General features: G+C 38.1%; 1 protein-coding gene across 1 annotated transcript in view; it reads left to right on the top strand.

The window, feature by feature from the left end:
* The window catches only part of Akirin2 (akirin 2), a gene marked incomplete in the record, with an annotated part of 19,269 nt that extends 305 nt beyond the window's left edge, over positions 1 to 18,964 (top strand). The window contains 5 exon segments of the mRNA XM_005377736.2: positions 1 to 308; positions 13,556 to 13,699; positions 16,642 to 16,791; positions 17,919 to 17,990; positions 18,284 to 18,964. Of these exon segments, the coding sequence (XP_005377793.1) occupies positions 74 to 308; positions 13,556 to 13,699; positions 16,642 to 16,791; positions 17,919 to 17,990; positions 18,284 to 18,294 (612 nt within the window).
* Between the last annotated feature and the right edge of the window lie 454 nt (positions 18,965 to 19,418).

Below are 19,418 nucleotides of genomic sequence, written 5' to 3'. Positions count from 1 at the left end.
TCGGCTCGGCGCTGCCCGCGGCCCTCGGCCTCCCCGACCGCACCCGAAGCGGCTGCCTCGCCTGCCCCCGGCCATGGCGTGCGGCGCCACTCTGAAAAGGACTCTGGATTTCGACCCGCTGCTGAGCCCCGCGTCCCCGAAGCGGCGGCGGTGTGCGCCATTGTCGGCGCCCACCTCGGCCGCCGCCTCCCCGCTGTCGGCCGCCGCGACCACCGCCGCCTCCTTCTCGGCCGCGGCCGCCTCGCCGCAGAAGTATCTCCGATTGGATCCGTCCCCCTTCGGCGACGTCTCCTCCCGCCTCACCACAGGTGGGACCCGGCCCGGGCCTGGGGCGGCGGGGACGGTTCGGGGCGCGCGGGGGGCCGTGGGAGCGGGCTGCCGGCCTGTGGCCCTCGTTCTCGGCGGAGCGGTCGCAGGACCACGTTTCCGGATCTCTTCGGGGTGCGGAGACACAATGGAAATTGGCTGATGTCATGGAGGGGGTTTGGGAGCTGGGGCGGGCAGGGGCCGCTCTTGTAGGAAGAGGAAGATCCTTTTCGTAGGGCGGAATCGCGGAAATCGTTTCCATAGCAAGCAGATGCCCATGGGCAACGATCAGAGGGGAGCATTCATACATTAGGCGAGGGACTGCTCACGTTTCCCCCGAATCTCGACGTTTTTTGGCCGGAATCAGTTGGCTGCAGCTAGTAACTCTAGGACTGGGTGGTTTGAGGCGAGACGACAGCCCCTCCTCCAGCGCAGACATGGCTGATTTTAGTGTGGAGGGGGTGGGGGGTGGGGATGGATGTCACTGGGGCGAGATCTAGGCCTGTCATTAATCACCCACAAGAACGCCACTTCGGCTGAGTCAAGACCTGTTTCCCTAGCAGGGTCAACAACAAAGAAAATGCTCTTCTGTTTGTACTGCAGTGTGACCACAATAAGCGTTCAGATCTTGAGAAATTTCAACTTTTAGTAAAAAGCAAGTAGTATTGAAAATGGGGGCTGAGTAGTTGAGTTTATTCGGAAATGCTTTATTTCTGCCCAACAAAGTATTTTGGGGAGAAAACAACCTGGTCTTAAGAATCAACCCAAGGCTCCAAGAGACTTTAGACTTTTGTCGCGTTGAAACATTTCCTAAAAGTGACTGTGGGGTATGCCTTTTGGCTGCTTTGTACAGCGTTGCGTGTGCCGGGGTTGTTGGGGTGTGTGTGCTTGTACAGTTTGAAATCGTTGTGTGCCCCGGGCACAGTCCTAGGGTAGGCTTTTGTGGACTTGAAGTGTAAATCTGGTTCCTTTGTGTGTAGCTTGCAAAGGTTTTATGGTTGAGCCCTTTGGTGATTATCACCCCGAGACAATACCTTGTCTTAGCTTTATAGTAAATGTCTTGTTAGCTTAAAAAAAATCTCAAAGCGAGACCCTGTCTCAAAAGATCCCAGAAAAACAAACAAAAAAACCAAACCTCTATATTTGGTAACTTTAATTTGGAACTGGCTCTACTAAATGGGTCTTTTCTTAATGTCGCATTTTAAAAACCTTTCCCAGATCCATGGGAAGAACCTCAAATGCCTAGGCTGCCGTTTTTGCTATTAAATATTTGCTATAATTTAAGAATATACTGCTTTAGAGTTGTCCGTTTCCACAGGAATTCTCAGAATTTTATTTAATGACCATACCTAAACTGTCTTTTATGTTAGGCATTATTTGAAAACGACAACTGATGTCAGGAATGAATTTCTTGTGGGTGACATTTTTAGTTTGTCTTTAGTGAATGTGTGTCTTTGAAAATGGAATATTCTTCACTTTACTACTAATAAGGCCATTTCTACATAGCTATAACTAATCAGCAATACGTTTCATTGGAGGTAGTGAATTTAGTATGAGGTTTGTAAGTTAAAAGTATCTATCTGTGTTCCTAAGATAGTCTGAGCATATATGTAAAACAGGGAGCTATAATATGTTCCCTCACTTTAAATGGAACTTACTCAGAAAGAATTAAGGTGCTTTTGTGAATTTGTCAATTCACTGATGCGTTTGTAGTATGGGTAATGCAGTCGACTCATTACCTCACATTTCAGGTAAGTGGACTGTAATATTAAAGTGACTAGTATTTAAGCCAGCTGATTCGAGTTCACATTCATTTCCTGCAGTAGTGCTGTTTGTGTTTTTCAAGGTTTTCTGACATCTGCTTTGAAAGTTTGATCATATCCTGTAACCTAAAGGCCCATCAAAATGGATCTTTATTGATCTCAACTAATTTGACTATTAATGTAAAAAGTGGATTTGAGAAAACTAGTTAGAACTGCTCAAGTTCTGATTTGCAGAAAGGTATCTTTTATTGTAGTTTTTAATGACATTGTAATTATGTATTTATGTGATTTGGGGTATGTTTTTGTATGGCCTTGTAATAAGGTCATAATGGGAGCTGCAGTGTTGTGCAGGTATCAGTGAGCCTCCCAGTTTTTCTGTGACCAAACTTGGAGATAATTTTCCTAGGCACCTGGCTTTCTACTTTAATTGTAGTAATTCTTAAACTGTCCTTAACTGCTGCAATAAGTAGCTAGGATTGGAAATGGACTCTGGCTTAACCCAGTTAAGATGGAGATTATTGTGGGACCCTATGAATTTGAATATAATTTAAATACTTTAGAACTAGAGAACTGAAATGAGGGGCATGCACCGTTTTCTGGATGCTTACGTAGTTTCTTCTAGGGTTGTAGCTAAAGTTATATGGTTTACTAGTAGTTTTAGAAACTTGGATGCTACTGTTTTAGTCACTCTAGGAAGGTGATTATAAAATTTGACTTAATGACTATTCTTATTAAAAATGAAGTTTTCAAACTGCTGCAACTTAATACTGGCACAAGGCTTAGTTAAGCTGAAAGGAAGTCAAGCTTGCTTTTTTGGCAAGACTAGGGTTTTTTTTAGAGGCCCCTTATCACAACAAGTTCTAAACCTGAATATAGTCAGATTTGGATACCTGAGTTACTAATTCAGAAGTGCATTCTCTGATAGGGTTGACAGACTGTGGCTGTGTTTTTGTATAGACTGAGAACTAAAAATGTTTTTTTTTTTTTTTTTTTTTTTTACATTTTTAAATGATTGGAAGAAATGATGATATTGTGACATGTGAAAATGACAAGAAATTTAAATTTTGATGTTCATAAAAAAGAGTTTTATTTGAACACAGCTGTGCTCATTTTCTTTTTTAACCATTGCAAGTTAAAACAAGGTTAAGTAGTTGTGACAGAGACTACTGCCTCAGAGCCCCCATTTTTACTATTGGGTCTTTTACAGAAAAGGTTCGCACACCCTGATCCAGGATGTTAGCAGTGAATGTTTATAGTACTTCCAGTATGTAAAGGGAAAGTGGATAATGATTGAAGGTGGGTTGGGGGAGAGAAACATTAAACGTGTTTGTAATGAATCCTGTAGTAACTGCATCAGTAGTCACACTGGCAAGTTGGAAACAAAGTGTTCTATCCTTCTCCATTGGTTTTTGACACATCTGTAATACTACTGTTTAGCCAGAAAATTTCCAAGGAAGAAATTATTTTTAAAAAACCAAAATATTACGCAGCATTACAAAAGACTATTAGTCAAGTCCAACACATTGTTATGTTTTCATAATTGTGCAGCATATTAATGGTCTGGGGAAGAGAGTTATCTGGGGGATGTCAACCGCTTTGTAAGTTTGTTAGACACATTTATACACATTGTTTATGGTTTGGTGCCATTGCTCTAGATTGCCTTAGGAATTGAGTTAAAGAGTTAAATTCTTTTGTAAGAACTCATTGTATTTGCTGGAAACTTGCCATTAAAAGTGGGAGGTACAGCCTGTGAATGGGGGAAAGTTTACAGGAACATAGATTGTACACTAGACATTGATGCATGCCTGCAAATGGAGACACCAGCTGGCTTAAATGAAATATAAATGATTCCAGGCAAACAAATGAGATGTCTGTTGTGTTGAAGGAGGCAGTAGCTCACTCAGATGTCATTTATATTGAGCCAGGAGTGTTTAATATTTTGTGGTTATTTAGACAGCTGTTGAAAGTTGCTCCTAGTTTCTCAGTGGATTTAGCAAATAGATGTTTTCAAATGGTCTTTGTACTATGGATTTTATTGAATTTTTTTTTTTTTTTGGTACCAGGAGTCGAACTCAGGACCTTGCACTTGCCAGACAGGCACTTGTGCCACTGAGCTATATCCCTGGCCCTGTACTATGGATTTTAAACCTGAAATTTTATTTAGGTTATATATGTACCTGCATTTTTTTCATAGTTATATAAATTTTGCATTGGGTTGGGGGTGTAGTTCAATAGGATTGTGCTTGCAGAACCAGCACTGCCTTCCCACCCCATCTTGTAATTATGCCCATTAAAAACAGTGCAGTTGTATACATTATTCATTATTGAGGTTTTCTTGTTTTTGAAAGGTGGACAATTGAAGTCTAACAAGCACAGGAACACATAGGCTAAACAGGGTGGGCTCAGAGGTTAGCCTCTCTCATGCTGCTACCAGCTTCCTCAGCTTTTGAGTGCTTTATGAAAAAAGAATATACTGTGTATTACTCACTTGAGTTTGAACCTTTGGGTAATTGGTTCATCAGACTAGGTAATAGCACTGGAGGTAACTGAATTAACCAGCAATATATGATCTTTGTAGTCCTTGTGTTTTAATGTTGTGCCTAGTACTGTTGATGCACAGAACATTTTCTATGCATGTGAAACCACAGTGAATTTCTTGACTTTGAGACTACCTACTTTCAAAAAGATGAGAGGGAAATAATTACTCAAGCCTGTGTGAACCAGTGGCATCAGCAGATGCTACACTAGTTTTATTGCCGAGTTTAGGTATCCTAGAACTCGGTGTACTTACACTCAGTGTATCCCTTTTCTAAACATTTGAGAGATAGGACCCATCAGCAACAGTCTTGCAGCAGTGATTTAGCAGGGATACTCTTTGAATTTTGAGTGCTCCTATGTGTTCTGTGAGACTTGGAGTTTGAAAAGTAGCCTCAGAGTTACTCTTACTTGCCATACCTTCACTAGTAGTTACATCTTAGGACAAGTAAAGCTTTAAAATATTGATGTTACTTGTTGAAGTATTCAAGCCTTGGCATATCTGAAGGTTCTTAGAGGTGAAGTTTGAAAAGTTTAATTTTATAGGTCTGTACCTTTTACAGTTTTGTGACAGTATACTTATGTACACACAACATTTTATGACATCTTGTGACACAAATGAGTTGTAATATATACTGCAATTGAAGACTTCAAACAAATTTTGTGGGTGTACTTGAAGTGTAGTTTTTATTTATTTTTTTGTCTTTTTGAGACAGGTCTGGCTATGCAGTCAGGCTGACCTTGAGCTCACTTTGTAGCCCAGGCTGGTTTTTTTTTTTTTTTTTTTTGTCTTTTTGAGACAGTGCCTTGGCTCTGCAGTCCATGCTGGTCTCCAACTCGCAAAGATCCTCCTGTCTCAGCCTCCCGAGTGCTGGGATTATAGGCATGCGCCACCACGCCCAGCCTCCCAGGCTGGTCTTGACCTTGCAGTGATCCTTCTGCCTCAGCCTCCCAAGTGCTGAGATTACAGGGATGCACCACCATGCCTGGCGAAGTGTAGTTTTTAATATTCCCTCATCTTTCTGGATGATAAATGTGGACTACTTGCATTACATTATTTTAGATAGTCTCTTTTACAGTAATTTTACAATTATCAGATTTGCTCATTTGTAGAAACACATATTTCAAGATTTTATAGGATTTTGAGAAAGTATTTCATAATATGGAGCTTTAGTCTTTATTTCTAAAATAACTGAATTAAATTACAGCGAATTTCTCACATGCTGTTGCAGACACACTGAGCAGGTAATCCTTGCAAGTAATTTATAATTCTAGCCTATGTTCCTTTTTCAGCTTTGTTGTTTATTTTGGGTCTACTGATCAGAATTTTACAGTATAATAGATTTTGCAAAGGTAGACTTTTTAAAAAGAGGAGTGGTGTGATGTTTAAGCATCTAGCAGTAGAAAAAGCAGCTCATAATATACTTTTAGTTTGTTGTGGAGTTGTTTTTTTTTCTTTTTTTTTTTTTTTTTTTTGAGACAGGGCCTTTTTTTTTGAAGGCCAGTTCAGGCTGGCCTTCAACTGTGTAGCCCGGGCTGGCTTTGAAATCAGTGATCCTCCTGCCTCACCCTTCCAGCTGCTGGGATTACAGGTGTACATTATCATGCCTGGCTAAGTCATTAGTTTTTATCTGTCACAAATGTCACAGGCAGATCATCCTGTGATGTACCTAGTGTTTTTTCAACATCACGATCTTCCTAAGTTGTAATATTTCCGTTAATACAATGGTTGGATTCCACTTAAAGTTTCAAGGTTTTAGTTGTGTACCTTATTTTTCTTAACATTCTTTAAAACTCTAAATTCCTTCTCTAGAAGTCAGTTTTTCAAGCCTTTTTATGCACCCCATTTGAATTTCAAATACTGTGCTTTTTAGACAGCGTCAGTCTCTTGAACATCTATTGGGGCATTGTTTGTTAGCAAACTTGAATAAACCTAGATGTTTTCTCAACATACCTATTTTGATTTTTTTTGTGGGATAATGTTGTCTTAGTAATTCAAGAATAGAACGCACAGTGGACTTTGAAGACAGCCAATTTTCTAGACATTACTGTGCGCTATGCTTTTTAATTGTTTTAGGGAATTGCCGTGTTCCTAGTGCTAAAGTATAATCTCTGTAGGAAATTTTCTAAGTGGTATTGTTTTAAGAATACAGGAGATTTTAGTTGCTGTGAGAACACAGAGGAACCTGGCTGCTCACTGTTCACAGCCTTCTGGGGAAATCAGTGCCTTATTGGAGGCTTGCTTTGTAATTAGTTGTACAATATATAGCAACCCTATCCTACCAATTTATAATAATTCCTTTTAAAGTGCCAGTAAAACATGCTGATTGACTCTGTGACCTTTCAGAAGAAAGATATGGAAGCAGGGCCTCATTTTCTTCATCTATAAAAATGTGCATGTGATGATAGTAGTATCTGTCTGCCTGGGTTGTGGGGACTAAGGGCATTTCCTGCCTCTGAGTACTGGAAATGTAGGTCACAATAGGGCAGCCTCAAATGGAACTTTTAACATGGCCCTGCAGTCCTGACTTGCAATGAATAACCTTGCCTTTCTCTTTGACAGGAAAAAATAGAGGCCATCAAATGGCAATTTGATTACCAATTCTAGCCACATTTGTGTCTGTCGTGGTCCCCCTTGTAGTGGATAAATGAGATGGTGAAAACACTTTATACTGTAAGGAAAGGATCCTCCTCCTCTCCAGAGGATCCTTAGTTACCCTCTTGATTATTCTCTTCCCTTATCCCTTCCTTCTTAACTGGATTTTTGCTTTTGGCTTTTGAGTATTCTTGGGCCTCCTATCAGAAAGTAAGTTTCCTCTAGCAGTCTTACAAATTCCTTCACTATAAAACTTTAAAGAGTTTTCACACAGCTTGCTTCACATTTCTTTGATTATCACTCGCCCCTAGTAGTTTTATTTTTTTGTCATTACCCGGATTTCCACCACTTTTCTGCTTGCTGTTGTTTCTGCTGCATTTAGCCGTTAAACTTAAGTTCTTTACAGTTTCTCCTTCATGCCCGTCTCACTTAGTAGTTGTCTGAGTACATACGTAACTTCAGTTTCCACTTAGAGATGACACTTACTTCAGATCATTCCTATTAGTTACAGCATGGGGAATGTGGACTTTTTATTGTCAGGTCTTCTGAGTAGGCCCCTATCACCAGAAGTTAGAATTTTTGTGCAATCTATTAACTTTTAAATGTTCACAACTAATTTACAAAATGTATGGGATAAACAAAAGATGTCTTGGTTTCTACCCAGTGCCTTCTGTGGGAGAAGGGGGTCTTAATTCCTCTTTTACAGGAGTCAGGATAGAAAAGTACATGCATTTGCTCACCATTATTCACATCATGACCAAGAATGAATTTCCATTTTTCAAAAAGTGCATATAGGTCATAGCTTAGTTTGTAACAAATTTCCCTGAATAGGTTCATCCAAGTTAATATGCACAGTATTTTCCTATTTAGGAAGGGTATGTCTAAATTAGAACCTACAAAAGCCATTTAGCTGAAGTAGCCAAATGAATTTCGATCAGTGTAGGTATGGTATGTCTTTTGTACATGTGATAACCCCTGCTGTTAATGTCTTCTGCTCTGTTCTCTAGTATGTCCAGTAATAAACTACTTTTTAAAAAATTACCACATTAAGGGAGTTGTTATTTTAAGCAGGGGCCTGAGACTTTAAGTGTGATACTTAAGTCGCTAGAGACTTAGTTACAGACGATATAAAATGACCATGAAAACGAGGCAGGGGAGTACTGAATTCCAATTTTGCTACGAGAGCATCACTTCATGAGAAATGCCGGATCTTCAGCTCCACTCTTCAGAATCTACATTTTCATAAGAACTCTCTGATTTGTGTGTACATTAAAATTTTGGAAGCTCTTGAGAACTTAGACCCAAAAGGTAGCAGCCACTCTTTATCTTCAGTTAAGCTTTGCAATGTAATCCAGTTTTTTTTCTCAAGAGTAGTCGGAAATCTGACATTTTCTGTAACGCCATCCAACTTCAAAGTGTTGGCTGTAAATTCACACTTTTTTTTTTAAACAAGTACTCAGGCCAAACAGGGCTCAGTTTGGCCTGTTAAGAATGAGTTTGTGAATTCTAGCTGCCAGGTATACTCAGTATTTGTGTGCAGATTTTTTTGGTGCCTTAACACGTTATCAGTAGGAAATGGGTTTTTTTTTTTTTTTTTTTTTTTTTGTATTTCTCTGGTACCGGGAACCGAACTCACGACCTTGCGCTTGCCAGGCAGGCGCTTTGCCGCTGAGCTAAATCCCCAGCCCCAGGAAATGGGTTTGTAACTTAACAGTGATTGTAGTGTTTTTTCCCTACCTGCAGAAGATAAATGAATCCCTTATGCAGTAAATACTACAAAATAAAAATTTAGAACCTAAGCCAGTTTTTGTTGGAGACAGGGTCTGGATATGCAGTTCAGGCTGACCTTGAACTCACTGTGTAGCTGCGGCTGGCCTTGAATTCACATTAGTTTTCTTGTCTCAGCCTCCAAACTCCTGGGATTACAGGCATCTGCCACCACAATTGGCTTGCCAGTTTTAAAATACTGTAGATACTGCCTTAAGGTTGACACTGTGCATCTGTGCCAAGTGTATTAAGATTCGTGCTAATCCAGGTAAAAGTAAAACTAGCTGTACTTTGGTGTTAAAATTTGGTCTCAGGTCCCTTTGCTATAATAGTAATTTAATGGGGTCAGTTTATTAATGAAGTAGCTCATGACTGGGTAAAAGAGGTTCCTTCAAGGAGACCATGAGAACTGTTTTAAGCAGATGAAAATAGTTGGTTTACTAAGATAGGTCTGTACCCCCACCCCTTTGTGGTTCCTTAAACACATTTTTAGTTAGTTCTAGTTTCCTGCGTCTCTTACTCTCCTTGAGGTGTTTTTTTTTTTTTTTTTTTTTTAAATTCCACAGTTGTTTCTCTTAATTTGTCTTGTTGACCAGTGAGGGTTCACTGTGTTCAGGATTTCTTAATCAGTGGAGACCAAAAAGTTGTTTTTTCTTTTCACATTTACCTAGTTTGGTTTAAAAAATATTCTAAAAGACTTGTGGCTCATTAGTGTCTCTTAACTATAAAAGGAAGCAAATTTCATTAGCAGTCATAATGGCATTTACTAAATTTGAGAATACAAGTGCTGTAAGTCACAGTTTGCTGCTGCTTCCACTTCGTAGTTTATGTAAGAGTACTGTAGATTTTTAGAATTAAGAAAAGGGACATATAGCCACATGTGGTGTAGCCTGTCAGGTAACTTCTTCTATTAAAGGACTGCTGCAAATTCAGTCTAAATTTTATGAAGGCGACATGATTAAACCTGGAATATATAACAGAATGAAATAAAAGTTTTCTTTAATGAACTGTAAATTGTGTTGGCCACACAGTGTCAGATGTTCCCTTTCTTGGCATATGTAAATGTACATATCATAGCTAGTTTGATAAAAGATGGCTAGATATAAGTAGCTTAAGCCTAACTGACAAATCCTTCACTAACTAAAGAAGGCCTTTATCTGGCTGGTATGGTAGCTAAATAAAGTCAAATGCCTAGATTGAGTTTATGGATGTGAGTTACAGAATACTGAATCTGGGGAGTTCTTGAGTTGTCAGCTTCCAAATTGTTTATATTCCTGCACTGAAATAAATTGAGCTTGGGGCTTGCAGTTAGCTCTTTGCAACTTGTGCTGCTGAGATCTTGGCCAGATTAAATCAAACATTGACTGCATAACGTTGTTGAGCTCATGTTCCTCGTATTAGAACATTAGAGGGCACAATGTGGCTTAGGTGACATAGTTGCATCATATTTAATATGAAAAGCAGTGCAAGCAGCAGCATTCAAAATTCTTCCAACTCTTTAACTGACAGTATCAAGTGTTGGCAAGAATGTAGAGGAGCTGGAACACTAATACAGTTATGCTAGTAGGAATGCAAAGTGGTAAAGTCACTCTGGAAAATGGTTTGGAAGTTTCTTACAAAATAAAACCATTCAGTTGCCATGTGCTTAGGCAGTCTAATCTCATTCCTAGGTATTTATCCAAGAGAAATGAAAACACACCCATCCAAAGACTAATTGGAGACAGTCTAAATGTCCATTAATAGGCAAATGGATAAATGAATTGTGTGTGTATGTACAACACAGTGGAATATAACTAATAAAATAATTAACTGATTTATGCAACACCTAATCTAAATCATGTCTGTTACAGTGTAAATGCTGTATAAACAGTTGGACTATAGTGCAGTATTAGGGCAATGGCAGTGAAACTGTGGCCTGCGGGCTGTTTATTATCATTGAAAGCTTTAAAAGGTTTGCCATCACTGGTTTATGGTATAATGACAAGAAAAATGTATCTTTACTATACGTGTACAATTTCTAGAAAATACTTTTCTTGTATGATTGGTTGAATCCACACATGCCGAATCCATAGATAAGGAAGGCCAGCTCTAGTAACAGCAGATGAGTGTTGGCAAGTGGAGGGGTGTGATGTTTGTGGGTGGATGGAATTAACTGTCAAGGACCTTGAAAGAACTTACTGGAGTGATGAAGGTGGTAATGGTTCCAAGACTATATGTAGGTACTGTCTGAACTCGGTTATACATCAAATAGGTAAATTTTATTGTTTGTATATTATACCTTAAAATTCTTTAGCTTGTCAGTGGTGTTTGTAAATATCAAATAGCATAAGCTGGGCGTGGTGGTGCACACCTGTAATCCCTGCACTGGGGAGGCTGAAGCAGGAGGGTTATTGTGAGTTTGAGGCTAGTCTGGGATACGTAGTCCAGGCCAGCCTGAACTACATAGAGAGACCCTGTCTGAAAAAAAAAGGTATAAAGATTTACAAAGGTAAATTTTAGGTAGGGTATCTTAATTCTAGGTTTGTTAAAAGCATTCTCTGGTTTTGTTTTTTAATTTTTTTTTTTTTTTTTTTGAGACAGGGTTTTGCTTTGTAGCCCAGGCTATCCTTGAACTCCTGGCGATCTTCCTGCCTCAGCCTGTTGGGACTACAGGCACCATCACACCCAGCATTAACAAACATTCTTTTGATACCTCTTTGTTTTTGTTGACTAGAGTGAAGAAAGGAAGACTAAAGCAATCTCAGACTAGCTGTATGTAGCCAGTCACACAAAGATTAATATTAAAGTGAAATTACTTGGAGGTAGCAGTCTTTTTTTGTTTTTGTTTTTTTTTTTTTTGGTTTTTCTCTGGTACCAGGAACCGAACTCATGACCTTGCGCTTGCCAGGCAGGCGCTTTGCCACTGAGCTAAATCCCCAGCCCTGAGGTAGCAGTCTTAATGTCTGGTTGTCAGTAAGTTTTGTGATGCTTTGAATGTCACTTTTGATAAAGTTATTGGTAGCTTTAAACAGGAAGTGGTGAGTGAAACTTGCTGTGAGAGATTCAAATATTACCTTTAAAATCTTTTTAGAAGATTTACAAAGGTAAATTTTAGGTAGTGTATCTTAATCCTAGGTTTGTTACAAGCGTTCTTTGGTCTTTTTTTTTTTTATTTTTTATTATTATTATTTTTTGAAACAGGGTCTTGCTTTATAGCCCACGCTAGCCTTGAACTCTGAAGAGCTCAAGTTACTTGAACTCTTACTGAAGAGTTGTTAGTAAGAAAAAGATACTTGTGCTTCTGGTTGATACAGGATGGCCTGATGCACTAGACACATCTGGTAAATATTAGGAAACCCATTTGTAGCAAGGTAAACCTAACTGTTCAAGAGTACTTTTATTTCACATTGGTAACTTCATTTTAAAGTCATAAACTGTTTCACAGAAACAGAAAAAGACTGAAAATGACCATAACGTGTAAAACAAATGTAACGTTTTGAAAAATGCTAAATACAGCTCAAGACATACAACCATCCTAAAGTTAGTCATCCCAGTGTGTGATTTTTGTATATAAGACATACATATTTATATATGTAAACTGTTATCTTTACATGACAAAATTAAAATAAGTGGTGCTTTGACTGGATTTATCTTTTGCAAGCTTTTCTTCTGGAAGTATCTAAAATTTTTAAGGGACTGATTTATGTCTCTTCGAGTCTTTGCTCTCAAAAGGCCTAAAAGTTGTTCTCGTGGAGAAAATGAGAAGAGAGAAGTGAAAAGTCTGAAGACTATCAGTGTTAAGGTGCAAGCAGGTTCATAAGCCCTAACCCCCAGTTCTCACATCATCGTTGTAGAATCGGGCATTAGTTATATCAGGCATTAGTTATACCATAGTATATGGTAACTATTTTGAATGAGCAATCTTTCTGAAACGAACCCATACGGGCTTAAATGATACACTAGATATAATTTTACCCATTTCTAATGTAGTTAAAAGACAGTTGCTCTTGTGGTATAGTGGCTCTTACTGCGAGGATCTGTTATGTATGAATTGTGTGGTCAGTGTCCCCCGCCCCTTCATAATGCTTTGCTGTTAATGCTGGAATATTCTGAGGTTCAAATTTATGGCCATGTCCATTTTGTGTATGATGACATTTTAGTTCATAGCTACTTTGTCATTTTGTTGACATGTCACTTCCCACTGGTGTGTGCTTGAATATACAAAATCCTCTTCTAATATTTAAGGGTGTGGGAATGTCTGTTAGTTTAATAGATCTGTATCTGAAGCATAGATGAGCTTTGAGTTTGGGACTGTTAGTATCTGAGTAAGTGTTTTAGTGCAGACTCTGACCATTTTGAGTGAAAAGCTTTTAAATTTACCTTTTGCTAGTCGCTGTTCAAGAATGACTTTGTTGGGTAGCCACCTCTCAGGTGTTTCTCAGTAAGCACCTCACTTTCGCTGAAGTGAGTTCCTTCCAGAGTGTCAGTTTTCTGTATGTTCTTTGAAGGGAATACTTTGGATAGATTGAGCCTACTAAGTAGTTGTTGGAAAGCCAACTTTTAATTTGCAACTTTTTATCTTGCCAAATTTTAACTTTTTTTCTTTTAGAACAAATTCTGTACAACATAAAACAAGAGTATAAGCGCATGCAGAAGAGAAGACATTTAGAAACTAGTTTCCAACAGACAGATCCAGGTTGTAGTTCTGATGCACAGCCACATGCATTTCTCCTCAGTGGACCGGCCTCACCAGGTAACAATGAGCTTTAATAAAGTAAAAGAAGTGTTACTCAGTGTGGGAAAAGTGTACTCCAAAATGCCTTCAGTCACTTCAATTCTGTTTCTCCCCAAGATTGAAATAATTCATATTTATGACATATACTGTCTTTAATATGATACACAATAAACAAATCACTACCTGGATTCCCACTAACCAAACAAAGACACACAGCACCTCCAAAGCGGAGTACTGTGTTATGTATAAGTACGGTACTATGATTTGTAGTCCCAATTTAAAACTTAACACTATGCTATATGTTGTACAGACGTACCTTGCATGGCTGTGCACTGCAAATTTTTGGATTTCTTGCAATTAACTGTCAAATTAGATTTAGAAATTCTGCTGTTAGAGAATTTACAGAAATATCCCTGTGTACACTCTCATACACTTGTCTGTTTATCTGTTCTCACTTGCCTTGTTTTGGAGGGAGTGTTTTCCAAATAAACTTTCTTTCAAGAAAAGCAGAAAAATACCGGGTGTGGTGGTACACACCTGTAATCCCAGCAGGGAGGCTGAGGGAAGAGGAGTTGCGAGTTTGAGACCAGCCTGGGCTACAGAAATGAGCTCAAGGCCAGCCTGAACTGCACAGCGAGACCCTGTCTCAAAAAGACCAAAAAAAAAAAAAAAAAAAAAGAAAAACAGAAAATAGGGCTGCTTAAAATGAGTGGAAAGCTGAAGCTTCTTGGCTGAAAAAGAGCCATCAGTGTAGCTTTTCCCTTTAGCAAAGTTCTTATCAAAATAATTTTTCAGTTACATCCCTGTACATCCCTGTAATCCCAGCACATTTAAGAGGCTGTGGCCAGAGGGTTGTATGTTTATGCCCAGCCTGGGCAATTTAGAATATCTCAAAAAAAAAGAACTGTGGGTATAGCTCCGTGAAAAGGCCCTGGGTTCAATCTCCAGTATATGGTTTTGTTTTTTTTTTTTTCTTTCTTTCATGGTAGCAGTTGCTATCTTTACCTTACCCCTACATAGGAATAGGAAAATGTGGCGGAGTGAAATATTCAGAGGTATAAAAATCAGACCAGGAAAGAGGAAAACTATTTAGAACGAAACACTGCAGATCTGGGGCCCAGCTATAAGTGGGTGAACATGGTGAGGGTGGAAACCATCTTAATAGGAAACCAAGATTATCATTTCACTATCAGTTTAAGACATCAATTAACTGGCAGCCTTAAAAATGTTGGGGATGTGAACATAAGATACTTTTAGCAGTGAAGGATTTTATTAAAGCTGGTGCACTTTATTCTTGTGACAGACTTAATTCTGATAAGCAGGTAACTGATCTCAGCCATATACCTTAAAACAAGTGAAGAGAGGAATAGGTACCTGGACAAGTACACAGAACAAGATAAACAATTGATAGCAAATGAGTGTGTGTTTGGTATGTGTGTAAAATACACAGCTGTGTATTGCGGCCATGTTGTAATGGATGGCTGTAATTACCCCAGTTTGTAAAAAGATGGTCAGATGTTCTTAAGAAGTTGCAATGCTGTTGGAAGACCAAATGCCTTAAGTGGTCCTTGAAGAGCAATGCATTTCTGAAGAAACCTTCTATATGAAGTTTCTTATTATCCTGTAGTGCCAGGTGGCTGTTACCTTGCAACCTTCTAAGAATTCTGAACCATAAAATTTAAATGTTGAATATTAGGTCTATATGTATTGTCAGGGTTTATTTTTATAAAGTGGTTATCGTAAATTAAAAACAAAAACTGTTAGAAAAAAGTACAAAATTCAGAGAACAAGAAATAAAAAAATTATCAATGCTCCTTTCTTTGAGCACTGAAATTTTTCTTTTTTTTTTTTTCTTTTTGGTACCGGGAATTGAACTCAGGACTCTGCACTTGCCAGGCATGTGCTTGTGCCACTGAGCTATATCCCCGGCCCCTGAAATTTCTGTGAATATCTGCTCAAAAGGGTGTACAGAGATGCTTGGCATCCTATTCTTTCCCATAAAGCTTTTCTTAATATAGATCTATGCTAGTGTGTTAAAAGTTATTGCTGCTACAAAATAGTACTTGTCTTTTAAAGGAAATTCTTAATTTTGCTAATTTACTAATGAAATTGACAAACATGGATGTTATAGCTGTTTTTAAGCTTAGTTGCTTTAGTGTGGTAATAGTATAGTTCTGTATGATTAGAGTTTTTAAGTATATCATTATTATCTCAATGCTTGAGCTTTTCAAAGTAAGTTAAATTAACAGTGGATATATTATAGTTACTGTGTTCAGAAACTTTTAGACTCAACTGTACTCGTTTAGGAAGGGGTAATTGCGTAGATTTCAGAATGTTCTTCTAAAAAGGCTTATGCTGTACACTTTCTCCATTTTTGGCTTGTAAACATAAAGGTTCTATTGTGCCAGTGAGAAATCTGTTTTTCTTTTTTAATGAATGGAAATGCCTTTAAAACTCCAAGGTTTTTGGAAAATGAGGGGAGTATCTTAAATGGTAGAATAATCCCCACCTTTTTATGAGATTAGACATTTACTGAATAGCTTTATTTAAAGTATAATAGTATGTTTTCACAGTACAATCATGTTATTCTGGTAGTAAGTAAAATTTAAGCTTTATCCCTAAGATGGTCCTTCTTTTGTAGGAACAACTGTAAACTAGTCACTAAAACACTTTATGGCAGGGTGTTGATAGAATGGCAGTGAGGCTTATAAGAGGACCCATAATTGTGAATAAAAAAATTTTGTTTTTGAAGTTTTGTTCAGCTTTTAGACTTTGCCCCATACGCTCATGTCTTCTTGTGTTTTTCCAGAGTCATAAGCAGCTAGACTTATTTGAAACCTGTTGTAAGACTGAGAAATCCTATGATAAAATTGGATTTTCAGGCATGCTTTTATATGAACATTGTAAAGATTGTCTCATGGCTCTAAGTCAGGTACTGTTTTTGTTTATGTTGTACATAGGGACTTCATCTGCAGCATCCTCACCATTAAAAAAAGAACAGCCCTTATTTACCCTACGGCAGGTTGGAATGATCTGTGAACGTTTGTTGAAAGAACGTGAGGAGAAAGTTCGAGAAGAGTATGAAGAAATATTGAGTGCAAAACTTGCAGGTAAACATGAGTTTATTTAAGAGTCCTCCTGAAACTTATTGTAAGAAATGCATTATTTCTCACATGTACTTTATATCAGTTAGTCTTCCTATATATGATGGCACAGTTTTTTAAGTGTAGAATTCCAGTTTAATAAAGAAAATCATGTGTCTTGTAGTTCATGGCCCACCTGGTGACCTCTGGAACCTCACCATCCAAGTAAATATTTGGAGTATCTAATTGGTTGGTCCTGTATATATTATATTACAGTGTGAAGCTGTGGGTTATTTAAAAACTTATTTAAAAAATAGGTAAAACTTGATCAGAAATTTAAGTGCGATAAGTAAAATGTGCACGATAATTTTACATTGTAATGTTAGCCCACAGGTTTTATTGTACATAGTTACTGTAAGGTTTCTGAGTTTGAAGAAGTTAAATAGGATGTTAATGGTAGGCAACCAGCACTCTGCCATTGAGACACATCCTTTAACCCTTTCGATATTTTGAGATGAGCTCTTTTGGAATTGCCCCATCTTGCCTCAAACTTGGAATCTTCTTGCCTCAGCCTCTTGAATAGAATAGTTGAGATGACAGGTGGTATGCAACATGCCTGATCATAACATTCTTTTCTGTGACATCTGATTAAGGTACACATAGATTGTTTTTGTTAAGCTCTTATCATCACAGTAAATTAGTATTTGTAGACACTTATAATAAGCTTTCAGAGTAGATTTTTTTTTAAATTGCAAGCCCTGTGGTTTTTGAGGCAGGGTCTCACTTTTGTAGTGTAGGCTGGCCTTGAACTCACTGCGTAGTCCAGTCTGGCCTTGAATTTGTGCTGATCCTCCTGCCTCAGCCTCCCAAGTCCTGAGACTATAGGCATGTACCTAAACCATTTGTTTTCAATCATTAGGAAATAAACCCTGTCCATTTTGTATGCAGTAAGATCATGTGATTTGGATGAGCCTAGGTTATAGTGTAAGCTCAGTGATCCCTCCATTTGAAACACTATTACTACTCAGGTTATGGAACTGATAATCAGGTGTAACTTGCAGTTGTTTGACTGTATGTTTTTTCAGAATTTATCTGGCTGTTATGTCTTAGAGAGGGTGTTTTCCAAATCATGTAACTGACACCTTTCTTTGTAGAACAATATGATGCATTTGTGAAGTTTACGCATGATCAGATAATGCGACGATATGGAGAACAGCCTGCTAGTTGTAAGTATTTGACCTCTGAAATAAAACTGAAAACAAGGGCTGGGGATATAGCTCAGTGGCATAAGCGCTTGTCATGAGTTTGATTCCTGGTACCAAAAGAAATAAAACTGAGAACAAGACCATCTTTTAAGAAGAAAACATAATTATGTTTATATTTAAGAGAATTTAATAGAAAATCATGGAGGAAAAGCCTGGATTAACTTTGGGTTGCTTAAATACCTGTGGGCAGTACTGAGAATAAACATCTGGTTTGAAGATACTTGGCACTAAATTTTCCTTTTCTGTCTCTTTAGATGTTTCATGAATCACACTTTCTGCATTTGTGGGCTGCCTTGTTCCTTGTCGAGTCGCTGGAGGAGGTTCCAGTTACGACATACAGCAATGCCAATACCCCCTGTGAATACAGGTTATTTCAAGCTTTCGTCAGTGACAACCACTCTTAGGCAGCAGCAACTGGTTTTGGAAATTTCCTTGATGTCAGTACAACCTGGATGTGGACCTTTGCTACCTGTATTAATACCAGTGGCCTCATTTTGCTGTATCATTACAATTTGGCTTCTTATATTAATATGTTTGAGAAAGATTATAAACTGGTATTCTAGAACATGCCCTTCACTGGTTGTGTAAATAAAACTGTAGAATGACACTTCAGATGAAGTTAGTGTGATTTTAATTGTGCACTACAACCAAGCTGTAACCAGTTATTAATAATTTAGAATGTAATCCCAGGACCATACTAAGCAAATAGCCTACAGTGCTTCCTGTGAAATAGTGAAGGAGGAGGGCATTTCTATATTCCAGGACTTCTTGGGGTTTCGGAATGGGTTTATATGATTTTTTTTTTTTTTGGTAGTTTTATTTATTCTATCAGTCTTTTTAACAAATGTTTATTGCTGCATTTTTTCCAGTGTATCATTGTTTTACTGCCCTTGTAGTACTGGAATTTAGTTGGAAGAATAAAACATTTACTTCTATTCTGCTTGTTTTTTAAATGTTACAGATGAGTAGTATTTGAATAAAAGCCAGTGTTTTAAATGTAAGCATTTTCCAAAAATCAATGAAGTTAATTTTCCGGGAAGATTTTAAGATTTGAGTGCTACTTGGAGACACTGATTCTAAATTGCTTCTTTAACATTTACTACATAATAGTATGTTATATAATAGTGCTAACAGTTGTGGAATTTTTACTAAGGTATCAGTAGCCCAGTTTTTTAAAGGGACTTGGTACATGAAAGCATGATTCAGCAAATCTAATGCATTTTTACATGCATGGCTTCCAAACATAGTTTTGTTGTAATGAAGTGAGCAAAAAAAATGCTCCAGTGAATTCTGTGGAATTCTAATAGCCTGTTTCCCATATTACACACATCCTAAATGTTCCAGGACATACATACTCATAATTGACTCCATTAGGGGAAGAAAGCAGTG

The sequence above is a fragment of the Chinchilla lanigera genome, unplaced genomic scaffold (genome assembly GCF_000276665.1).
Source record: "Chinchilla lanigera isolate Chin_1 unplaced genomic scaffold, ChiLan1.0 scaffold00010, whole genome shotgun sequence".
Taxonomy (NCBI): domain Eukaryota; kingdom Metazoa; phylum Chordata; class Mammalia; order Rodentia; family Chinchillidae; genus Chinchilla; species Chinchilla lanigera.
Note: the sequence above shows the minus strand (reverse complement) of the source record. Positions and strands in the feature narration are given on the sequence as shown.